Source organism: Macaca nemestrina, chromosome 6, assembly GCF_043159975.1.
Source record: "Macaca nemestrina isolate mMacNem1 chromosome 6, mMacNem.hap1, whole genome shotgun sequence".
NCBI lineage: Eukaryota > Metazoa > Chordata > Mammalia > Primates > Cercopithecidae > Macaca > Macaca nemestrina.
Window position 1 is genome coordinate 90,326,263 of NC_092130.1, and position 12,297 is coordinate 90,338,559.

Below are 12,297 nucleotides of genomic sequence, written 5' to 3' on the forward strand. Positions count from 1 at the left end.
GATATTGAGTGAAATGAATATATGTCTTTGTCAAACAACTGCTCGGGAAGAGCACATAGAGTTTCCTGACTGGCAGTTACTGCTTTGATGAGGTACTGACGTCCTATGTACCTATGTAAATGGAGCTGCCTTCAACTTTAGAGATCAGCATTCATCTTATTAAATATTAAAATGAGCTCTCTGTAGAGTACTTTTTTTTTTACTGTCATTTGATTAACTGCACTATAAAGTTATTTTATAATGTCAGAGAAAGTGCGAAGCATTCAAGACATCACAAGACTACCACAGGTCTTAGAATACAGAGGCATTTAGATTTTAAGACCAGAACTAAATTAACTATGGAGATAGAGTAGTGAAAGCACTTTTCACATTGGCTGGCCCCTTGAAGAATTTTCTACTCTCATTTCTTTTTCTGAGTCACTATATAAAAATTCAGTGTCGTATTTTTGCACATTTACACAATAGAATAGAATTCCTAAAGAATCTAACGAAGTGCACAGGTGAAACAAGTCCATTGCTGAAACAGGACAATTAGGGACAACAGGACACACAATTTTTCTGCATTTTGTTTTCAAATATCTCTTAAACTGAATAATGTTCTAAACCTGATTGAACCTTCATATTCCCATTCTCAGATTACTTCTTTCTGGGTATTCTTCTCCACAGTTTCTATTCTTAGCAGGTCATCAGGCAGGTAGTTGCAAATATAATATTGCTCCTGTAATTCATATGCTAAGAATTGTAAAGTGCTGTAGCCCACCATCAATCCTAGACCTTAAGTTGTCACATGAATAACACCCATCCCACTTCCCACCAGGGCCTTTCTTCTTTGCCACACACACATCTACCAAATTCTGCTGGTCTCAAGTGTTTATTTTCCTATTGATAAGTAATTTAAAAATCTATTTCCTAGTTACACTAAAGGTATAGGTTATGAGTGAATTTTCCTGACAATCAGTACGATTTTTTTTTTTGGGGGGGAGGACATGAGGGGAGATTTAGATTTAAAATAAGTCAATTTTTTTCCTATGAAAACATGGAAATATTTAGAATTCCTTTTCTAAAATCCAGATAATTTACATTAAATCTGACAATGAAAAACATTGCAAGCCATAATCTTGCTGTAAGCTCATTTTACTCTGCATCTGAAAGTAATGGATTTCAGAGCTGTGTAATTCAGAACTCTATTCCCCAAAGTGCAGACTGTTAGGAAAAGGCAACATTTGGGAATTTCAGACTATCTTGTTGTATAATTGGTAATGAAATAATGGTACCCAGATTAAGAAGAATTAGTTCTGATATACTGAGTGTATACAACCCAATTAGTCAATTTTTGATGTTGGTAAAATCCACAGTTTCCCAAAACAGGTATATGGATGAAAGGAACTCTATGGGTGGTCCAGTAACTGAAAAGGGAAACTATGATCATTGAACCATCAGAAATTACCATCCTATAGGTTAAAAAAAAAAAAAAAGTAAAATATCAGTAATTTCATATGGTTCAACTTAGTATATATCCTGTCTGGGGAAATTAAAAAATCACTTTCAAACAATTGTTTTGGTAGTTAGTATGAGGACTGGCGTGTGGATAAATATTTCACACTAGGCAGTTTCATAGATGGTATAAAATTGCTCTCACAACATAATGAATGGGAATTTTTTTTTATAATACTAAGAAAATTAGGGTTAAGATGTAACCCTGATAAATTTATCAATATATGGGTACTTAACAATCACTTCCTGGTCCCCCTTAGAGAGGGACGCATCAAGTACAGAACTTCCTAGACTGGTTTCTAATGCTATTGAACTTGAAGATGCTATTAAATCTGATTAGTATTCCATACCTTCATCTATCTAAATATATTTGTTGAAAGCTTAATATTTACCAAGCATAGTACTATGTTTTGGAATCCAGCAAAGAAAACACACAAAGCTTATTCTAAAAAATACAGACACCTATTCAACCCATAATAATTATGCTATCCACCTTTTGTTAGAGCTGGGAAAATCTAGGGGGAGGAGGAGTGAATTTTGGTAGGAATAATCCGAAAAATTCAAAGTTGAGATGACTGTACAGGAATGTAACATACAGCTGTACTGTTTTACAATGATACAGAGGTACTGCATAGGAAAGCATGAATGCTCTGGCATGATGCTGTGCCCCTCTGGAAGAAGAGACTCATTTTCCAATTTTTACAAAAGTGTACAATGGGTAAGTAGAGTCCATGAAAATGAGAGAGAAGGTGGAAATGACTAGTAGGTAGTTGCTCAATACTGCATCTGAAAACCACTTTGAAAGCCCAAGGTGATTCATCTCCATCATTCTGGCCCTGTCCACGCATGAAGAGTGCTGAAAAGAGATCTTACCACCTCTGAGTCAGGCTTTTGTGTGGTACCCACATTTGCAATTGTAGATACAATTCACTTAAATTGGGAAGAGTCCTTAAAAGATCATCAACATAATTCTTTGACTGAAGAATCAGAGAAGTAGAGAAGTGATACTTTTCAAGGACATATGAAGTGCTTAAGTATTTTGAAGGTAGGACAACTTTTACTGCAGTAACAAACGATCCCCAAACCCCAAATGCTTAAAACATTGAAAATTTCTTGCTCATTCTATACATCTGACAAGAGGCTACGCTTAGAGTCTTTCAGGAATCCCGGCTAATGGAGGCTATATCCCTGTAGCAGGAAGAAGGGAAGTTGGTGAAGGGTATATTGCCTTTCAGAGCTTTCATGTAGAAGTAATGAATATCACTTCTCAGTTTTTTATTGTCAAAGCAAAGGGGTTAGAGTTTGATCCTATATGTACAGAAATAGAGCTGTCATATTTATGAAAAGCCTTAATGACTACTATACCAGGTTAAGGAAGGAAATGTGGGTACCACACAAATCAACTATATATTATTTGAATTACATACTCACTGAAAAATCTTCACTGTATTAAGATATATAGAAAGTGGCTATCTTCCCTCTGGGTTATAAAGTTACAATAGCTATGATAACAAAACACCATTTGATAATAGATGAAATTTTTAAAAAGGTTTTGATGTGGGCAGAGTATAAATCATATAAAAGCTCACATTATTTATATTTTATATTGAAAGGAGACAGAAAGAAAAAGCCTAAACAGTATTTCTCCTCTATTCTGTATAGCTTGCTCTAAAGACCTACGCTGTGGTCTTTATTTATTGGAAACACTAAAATGAAGGCTTATCACATTTTATGACATTCTGGTCCATCTTTTTAGTATAGTATATAGGATAATTGCAGCAGGCAGTGTCTTTTGCATACCCAATAGCCACTTTCTCTTCCCTTTCTGGTAGAATTCTGACTTGCTTCAGTATCCACTCTGCCCACATAAGACATGTGAGAAAATGCTAATTGGTCAAATTTAATCATTGTCATGCTATTCCCTTGCCTGTGTTATATTCAGAGGTGAATTTATCACTTTTCTGGACAGTGACTAACGAGGGATAGTCTGAAGGAAAGCTTTCTTCACTTTGAAAAATAACAAAGACAGTAATTTTTCTTGCTGGATATTGTCAAGTCTGTATAGGATGCCTGGAACTGTAGCAGCCATCTTATGAGAATGGAAGAAATGGTTTAGGAAAAACAGGCTGAGAAACTTGGAGGGACCTAAAATTCCTGAGCTCCATCTTTTGTTACGCAAGATTAAAAAAAAAAAAAATGCTCAATTCTTTAAGCCAGTGCTTCTTAAAATGCTGGCTTGAAACAAGATAAAGGGCTATTCCGGAATATATAAAAACACACTTTCCTTCATTAAGGGTTTGTCTGCAAAGAAAAAAAGATATCAGATGGATATCAGTAGTGACATAGTTGAGTTACATTTTGGTGCAAATTTAAACTCATTTTTTTTTCAACTGGATTATTTCAATACATTTATGTTTGGTGGGAGAAGCAATTTCCAACTATCCAGGAAAAATTCATTTTTATTCGTAAAGTATTGAAACATACATTTTGGTGCATAAAAGGCCTAGAATTTGTTTTTAGGTAATTTTTATTCTTGGCTTCAGATTATCGAGAGGATTCACAGAATAGAGAGTGTTCATGGATCACCAACTAAATGATAGATGCAGGATACATGAATAAAGAAGCCTCTCTGGGCTCAGAAAGATCACAGGCTGGTATGAAAGGTAGATAAGGAAATCAGTCATTACAGTACCTGCTGAATTATAAGCCTGTTTACAGGGTGTGTGGAGTGTGTTATGGACAATGAAGAGAAATCAGCAAGGGACTGGGTTTGGTGGCACATGCCTATAATCCCTCAGAGAACGAGGGATTGCAGCCGGGAGTATGAAAACAGCCTGGGCAATACAGTGAGACTCAGTCTCTTCAAAAAATAAAATAAAAAAATATTAACCAGGGACAGTGACAAGCCCCTGTAGCCCCAACTACTCCAGATGCTGAGGCAGGAGGATCCCCTGGAGGGTGGCAGCCAGTTATGATTGTGCCACTGTACTCCAGCCTGGGTGCCAAATCGAGACCCTATCTCTTAAAAAAATAAAATAAAAAGGGGAGACTTTATAGAAAAGGTGGCACTTGAGCTACATTAAAACATGGAGGTGGTACATAAAACTGTGTGATATGGCTAGGATGAGGCTGAAACTATAAGGAAGTGACCATTGTCATGGTGAGGTGTTTTACAGTGAGTAAAATGATGACTTGCATTTTAGCACTATTATTCTGGCATCACTTTTGAAGACACAGTGTCTGCAGCACAGACCAATCTATTAACTATTGCAGAATTGCTCTGGGATCAACTTTAACGACTTACACAATGCCCATTATACTTGCCCCATCTCGCTTGTTCCAATTAAGCACTCTACACTAGAAACTTAAGGAAATTTGCCTCAATTTAGGTATATTTTATTTTCTTTTCTTAATTTTAAGATAGTCTTGCTCTGTCGGCCAGGTTGGAGTGCAGTGGTGCCATCTCGGGTCACTACAACCTCCACCTCCCGGGTTCAAGCAATTCCCCTGTCTCGGCCTCCTGAGTAGCTGGAATTACAGGCGCCCACCACTACGCCCAACTAATTTTTTGTATTTTTAGTAGAGATGGGGTTTCACCACATTGGCCAGGCTGATCTCTAACTTTTGACCTCGTGATTCACCCACCTCGACCTCCCAAAGTGCTGGGACTACAGGTGTGAGCCACTGTGCCCTACCTCTATTTTCATTTTTAATCTTCACAGCTACACTAAATTAGGTATCAACTTAAAGTGAGGTACAGATCATTGAAGATGAGGAATCTATCAATCCTGGCTTTGGATCCAGCCAAGTCTTAGTTCTGAGCCCACATACTTAACCTCTATGGTCCCTGCAGCAAAACCTACATTTTGAATTACATCCTTCACTGTGGCCATGGCTTAATCATTGAAACAATGATAGTGACTTGTCTTTAAAACAAATCTTGGATTCTGACCAAAATTCCTATTCTGGTATTCTAGCGAGTTAGGGAAACATATGCAAAAGGTGCAAACTTTTTACTTGGTCCTGATTAGTTTCACGTGGGCATTTGTGGGTTCATCCAGTGTAATTTTTTTTTTTTTTTTTTCCGAGAATCTGGACTTTTTTGGAGACCTCCAGGTTTTAAATATTGGCTTGAATTTTAAAAACCAGTTTAGGGAAAGAGAAAATTAAACTACTGTTATGGTTAACTTTGTGTCAACAAGGACACAGTGCTCAAATATTTGCATCAACAATCCTCTAGATATTTCTCTGAAAGTGTTGCTTGAATTATTATGAGTTTACCATTTAAGTCAGTGGACTTGGAGTAAAGCTGACCCTCTTTATAATGTGGCTAAGCTTCTTGAATTAGTTGAACATCTTAATGAACCAAGACTGACCTCCCCCAAGGAGGAATTCCACCAGCAACTGCCTTTGCTGGGTCTCCAGCCCGCTGGCATACCCGTATTTCCAAACCACCAAGCCTCCAGAATCGGATGAGACAATTTTTTCTATGTGCATCCTCTTGATCTGTTTGTCTAGAGAATCCTAATACAGAAACTAAGCAGTTATACACCCTCTGTAACTTATGCACTTACAGCCAGCCTACTGAAGCCTTTTTTGGGGGTGGCACCATCTGTACTATTACAAGACAGGTAGAGGTTTTTTCTCTCACATATATCCCTCAAATACTTCTCTAGCTAGACTTAGCTACCCATAACTATTGATTCCTAATCTATTTTAACATTCTCTCCAAAAAATTCAAATTTAGGACTTGTGAGACAAGTTTTTATATAACTTACTAGATCTCAAAAACAATCCAATGAGGTAAGACTTATCATAATTTCCAAGAAAAACAAAAAATCATCTAACAAACCTTAAACTTACTCTTGCTTCTCCTTTTTTTTGAGACAGAGTCTCGCTCTGTCACCCAGGCTGGAGTGCAGTGGCGCGTTCGCAACTCACTGCAACCTCCGCCTCCCAGGTTCAAGTGATTCTCCTGCCTCAGCCTCTCGAGTAGCTGGGACTACAGGCATGCGCCACCATGCTCAGCTAGTTTTCTTCTATTTTTAGTCGAGAAAGGGTTTCACCATGTTGGCCAGGATGGTCTCAATCTCTTGACCTCGTGATCCACCTGCCTTGGCCTCCCAAAGTGCTGGGATTACAGGCATCAGCCACCTTGCCTGGCCGCTTCAACTTTTTCCAAAGATGAAAAACCTTTATGTTCCATACAAGGAACTCTCTCAATACAGGATACCTGATCTACCACTGAATAATCAAATAACAATGACACACAAGTACAAGAGACATATGAGCAAAGTCATATAAATTAAGGCTGCACCATAATTAAGTAGTTATCAGGTGACTGTTGAAGAACCTAAAGTGAGGCCCTAGGTGAGAAACAAAAAAATCAAAATGGAAGTTTTTAGCAAATCAGTAGTTGTACCCAAGGGCCATATAAGAAATCTAATGATATAGTGGGGAGTGGCCTACACAGCTATTTTTTTTTTTTTTGATGAAGGGATATAGAACCACTCAGAGCAATTTTTAAAAAATCCAGAAATATACTTTTATGGAAATAGGTTTTTAAATGTTGGTTTAAAAACAGAGCATCACCCTTTCACCAAAGTCTGGAGGCCAAACAGACTACCAGTCTGGAGTCTATTTTATTGCAGCATTTTAACATCAGTGGTATTCCAACAGTGAGCAGATGAAAATACTCAGTAGTTACTGTCCTACATCTTATACAAAGTCCTAAAATGTAATGACTTCATTACATTTTAAATGGCAAGCAGCATTTCACTACTTATAAAATAAATTCGATTCACATATATAATTACTAATCAGAACTACATTTTATCCCATTTCTACTAGGCTATATGATAGTGAAAGCACCAGAATAAATAGGGAGTACTTACTATACTACAAATTACATAGTATTATATTCCATTTCAAATATTCTTTTATTCATTCTAATTAAGACTAGTACTGGTCACCAGAACACTTACTGAGGCAAACACTTCTGTTTTAGGTTACAGACCTAGAGAAACACAAAAAACAAAACAAAAAAAGAATGAAGCTCCTAAATACCTGATTATCCAGAACTTCAATTGGAATAAACTAATAGTTTTCCTGATGATTAATCAATCATGGGAAAAATAATTTACTATATCAAAGTATAGGGCAAGAGCAAAAGTATTTTTTCCTTCAAGTTAACGACAAAAAAAAAAAAAAAATCAAAGAAATAAACAAGATTGATTTGTATTTCCCTTTTATTGCATAAATTACCAACAAAATCCTGACCTGGGAATCAAAAAATTAATAATATAACCTCAGTTTAACACCATTAAATAAGCTAAATCTCAGAGTAATACTGGAATGTTACCCAAATTAATAAAGTAGGCAAATGGCCAAGTATTACATTCCCTATTTCAAAAAAGAGGCATTAAGCATTCATGTCATAAGTTTATTGAAAAACATATCTAGCATGCCATGAGTTAGAGTTTGATCCATTTCCAGAGGCTGTATCTCTTAAAATGCTCTTCATATCTGCAAAATAAAAACAGAAATTAATGGCATTTTAAAAATCTCATTCAACAGAAATCATGTAGTTTCATGAAAATATTTTCTATTAGTTTCAGTAGTACATCAGAAAGCGTTTACAGTATCATGACTTCATTCATACTGATTTGCTTCATCACATGCACCGAAACCTTTCCGCATTAGTAGCTTGGATAAGTTATTCCCCCTCTAAACTATGACAGTCTTTCCGATCATTCCAGTGTTCTATAGTATTACTCTGAGAAACTCTGATGACAATTAAGGTAAATAAATATTTTAACCACTCACAGGAAATCTGCTAACCTTCCAATATGAAGGACTCCTTTGAGCATATATTAACATATCCCCTTGACACAAGGCTTCTCAACCTCAGCACCACTGGTATTTTGCCCCCAACTTGGAATGATCAAAAATGTCTCACATTGCCAAATGCCCCACTGTGTTGTAAAATCATTCTCATTTAAGAACCACTGCCTTAATGAGGAAAGTATATTCAGAAGTTTGAGTTTCCCAACATGGTTGAGTTCGTGAGGCATAGATTTACAACTGCATAATTATCTGGGACTTATATATCAAGGAACACTAGAAGGGTTTTCTTCATCTTCAGGGATTTTTTCATAACTTAAACAAGTATTGTAAGCCAATTTAAAAACTGGGAGCACAGTGACCACTTTCTGAAAGAAATGGAAATGTTTATAGTGTTTTAAAAGACATATTCTCGGCCACTGTTGTAGTAACAGTGTTTAAGATAGAATAACATTAATCAGTTTGTCAGAGTTTTACCTAGTTTAAAAGTGTGAGTTCTGGAACAAGAAACTGCCTGGGCAAGAGTCCTGGTCCACCATTATACCAGTTATGAGATCTTGAACAACTTAACATCTTTGTGTCTCAGATGGGGTTACTATCATCCGCCTCACAAGCTTGCTAGAGAACATGAGATATCGATGTAAAGTGTACCTGATAAGCACTAGTGTTCAATAAACACTGGCCATTATTCAAATATTTTTATACAGGTTTACAACTAGTCTCCACCAATGCCACACCTACATATAATCTCAGGAATCAGCCCTACTTAACAATGTATTTGTGTGTGTGTTCTGGGTGAGGGGGAAGAGGCTACTTAATAAAAAGGCCTGCTTTAACAAGCTTAGAAATCCATGAACTACCTGGTAAATGGACGAACTGAAACATCCTTATTGTTTAAGCAGTTGGTGTCTTACTATAAGGAAGGGTACAGAAAATGCAGATCCAAAGAACAAACACATCTTAACTAGTAACGTCCACTTGTTTTCCACTGAAAATGGCAAATTCTGTTGGAAAAAAAGAGAAAAAGTAATCGAAATAGAACCTCAAATAATCTGCTTAATAATCAAAACACAAGTATACAGGAAATGCTAGTTATATTTATTTTACATCATGGCACATATGCCATAAATCATAACATCTTTTTAAACATTTATCCCATGACCTTCATCACACAACACTAGAACGTAAGAAACAATCCGGCTTTACTTGAGCACTAGGTAATGGTCTTAAGGACTCAAACGTCAAATAGTGAGAAGTTTCTTATTTTAGAAAATCGAAAAAACTGCTGTCTTAAGTAGTCACATTAGAAGAAGATACACAGCAATCTTAAGTGCAATACAAAGTTGTTTTTTCTTTTCTTTTTTTTTTTTTTTGAGACTGAGTCCCGCTCTGTCATACAGGCTGACGTGCAGTGGCGCGATCTCGGCTCACTGCAACCTCCACCTCCGGGGTTCAAGCGATTCTCCTGCCTCAGCCTCCCGTGTAGCAGGGATTACAGGCACACACCACCACGTAATTTTTTTGTACTTTTTAGTAGAGACAGGGTTTCGCCATGTTGGCCAGGCTGGTCTCGAACTCCTGACCTCAGGTGATCCGTCTGCCTCGGCCTCCCGATTACAGGCATGAGCCACCGCACCCGGCCCAATTTATTTATTTATTTTCTCAATACGAAGCACCTTCTCTGCCCTTGACGACTAGGCCTCGTGTGACCCTCCGAGGTTGTGACTGCTAAGTGGTTTAAGTTATTTACACCTGAGGCCAAACACGGCCTTAACGAAGTTGAAGGGTTAGTACTTTTAACTTAGCCAGCTGGTTTACAAAGCCTCTTCCATAACCCAGAGGCCCTGATTTCCTCATGATTTTCCAATGACCTTCATTTCGGGTCCGACGACCTCCAGCTCGGCTTTAAGCCATACACCTGCAGCCGTGGCCTCCAGGAGCCATCCCAGGGCTTTCTGCGGGGCGGGGGAGGGGGCGTCAGGCGGTTGATAGAGGCAGAGCTTCCGGATCTACCTACCCATTCCTTTAGCTGCTACGCGCTAGGATGCCCAGCTTCCTCACTGGCCCCTGGGGTAAGTGAAACGCTACTCTGCGTCTCAGCCTAGTTCCTGGCTTTCATCTCCCTCGCCACAGCCCGGAGGCTGCCTTTCAGGTACGCGAGTCACAGCCAAGCGCCCCCTCCCCCAACGAAGTCGAGCCCCTTTATACACTAACCTTCCCAGGGCCCTCCTCATAGTGGCTCCTACGGACCACAGAGGTTGTGAACCTCCGGATGCTGTGGCCCAACATAGCGCTGCTGGAAGCTCTGCGAAAGGCGCAGACCGAGGATGGATGAAATGGCTGCACCTCACCAAGACCTTGTTCTCACGACCTTGTTCCCCAGTGCTCAAGGACCGAAAGGAAAGATGGGAAATGGAGGGGAGCCTTGAGGAAACGCGTCAAAGCGGAGATCTCAATGGATTGTGGGAATTGTAGTTCAGAACAGTGCGGCGCCTTATCAGCTCCCGAAGGATTGTGGGAAATGTAGTTTCGCGCCAGGGTTAGGTCTAGGATTCCTGGGGGCCTGTTACCGGAAACGATTTTTTTTTTTTTTTTTTTTTTTTTTTTTTTTGAGACGGAGTCTCGCTCTGTCGCCCAGGTAGGAGTGCAGTGGCGCGATCTTGGCTTACTGCAAGCTCCGCCTCCCGGGTTCACACTATTCTCCTGCCTTAGCCTCCCAAGTAGCTGGGACTACAGGCGCCCGCCACCGCGCCAGGCTAATTTTTTTGTATTTTTAGGAGAGACAGGGTTTCACCGTGTTAGCCAGGATGGTCTGGATCTTCTGACCTCGTGATCCGCCCGCCTCGGCCTCCCAGAGTGCTGGGATTACAGGCGTGAGCCACCGCGCCTGGCCTGGAAACGATTTTATTGAATCAAGTGAAGCAGTTTCACTCCGTGTACTCTAGTCTATTGAACAGGACAATAAACCCATTCCTTTTATTTTTTCTTTTTATTTTAAATAAAGTATATGCTAGGTATCAATGATTTCAAGGACTTTTGCCAGTGCTGAGAGATATGTGCTAATGATCCTGGCTGAAGAAACAAAGCATAAACACAAGTAACCAAACAACATGCAGCACAAAGGACTTCAGAAAGAAAACTGAGGTACTAAGGTAATGATCACTAAAGATAAAGGGAATCAAATAGAACAGAAAGAAGAACAAAGGGCAAGGAAAACTCAAGTCTGGTATGAACACAGCATGTGTGAGGAGTAGAAGAGAAAACCGGCCTCTGATACCTGGAGCTAGCCTGGACTGGGAACTGGTGTCCGCCTAATGAACGTACACAATTTCAGCAAGCAAAAGCATCCAACAAGACCACTCTGACAGTGTTCATCAAGAAAAGAATATGATCACCGTGTAATCATATCTGAACACAGATAAAACATTGTCCAAGCCACAAAAATGACCGAACATCACCCTATCTGGTTTAATATGATGACTTCTGCTTCTTTACAGTCTTAGCCTGGATCTAGCTTTCCTTCCTCCTAAGATTTAGGAAGATAGCCAATATTAGGGGAAAAAAATCCCAAATCCAACAAGCATTTTCTAATATTTTACAGAGAACTCTTAAACGTCATAGTTTCTCACAATATATGCTCTCTCTTACTGCAATGAATAATAAACACCATTTGTCAATTACAGGTGTGCTTCTGGTGGTCTTGAGAAGAAACCAGTGATAAATGAACGTGGGAAAGTGGTGTTAGGTTAGATTGTGAAAGACCCTAGTAACCTAAGTGTTATGTTATTCATCTGTGGGGGAATGTGTATTTCCTCACGTGTCTCATTTATAGAGCATTAGGAAACAATTCAAATAGGACCCAAGGTTTGCTTTGAAAAGGGCATAACATGTATGCTTTGTTTTGTCTATTTTTTTTTTCTTTCAGTTTTTGGAAGAGAACAACCATGCCCCCCCCACAAA

At 38.8% G+C, this 12,297-nt stretch overlaps 1 protein-coding gene and 1 non-coding gene across 2 annotated transcripts; both read right to left on the reverse strand.

The window, feature by feature from the left end:
* Nucleotides 1–7,922: 7,922 nt before the first annotated feature.
* On the reverse strand, nt 7,923–10,746 carry LOC105475022 (cytochrome c oxidase subunit 7C). Its single transcript, XM_024790773.2, has 3 exons — nt 10,552–10,746; nt 9,198–9,341; nt 7,923–8,019 (listed from the first exon to the last, which is right to left on the reverse strand). The coding sequence occupies exons 1-2, from the start codon at nt 10,624–10,626 to the stop codon at nt 9,225–9,227; spliced, it is 192 nt and encodes a 63-aa protein (XP_024646541.2). The 5' UTR covers nt 10,627–10,746; the 3' UTR covers nt 7,923–8,019; nt 9,198–9,224.
* Nucleotides 8,115–8,177, reverse strand: LOC112425476 (small nucleolar RNA Z39). The gene has a single exon (XR_003016535.1). It is a non-coding gene; the product is annotated as a small nucleolar RNA Z39 (small nucleolar RNA).
* Nucleotides 10,747–12,297: the final 1,551 nt, after the last annotated feature.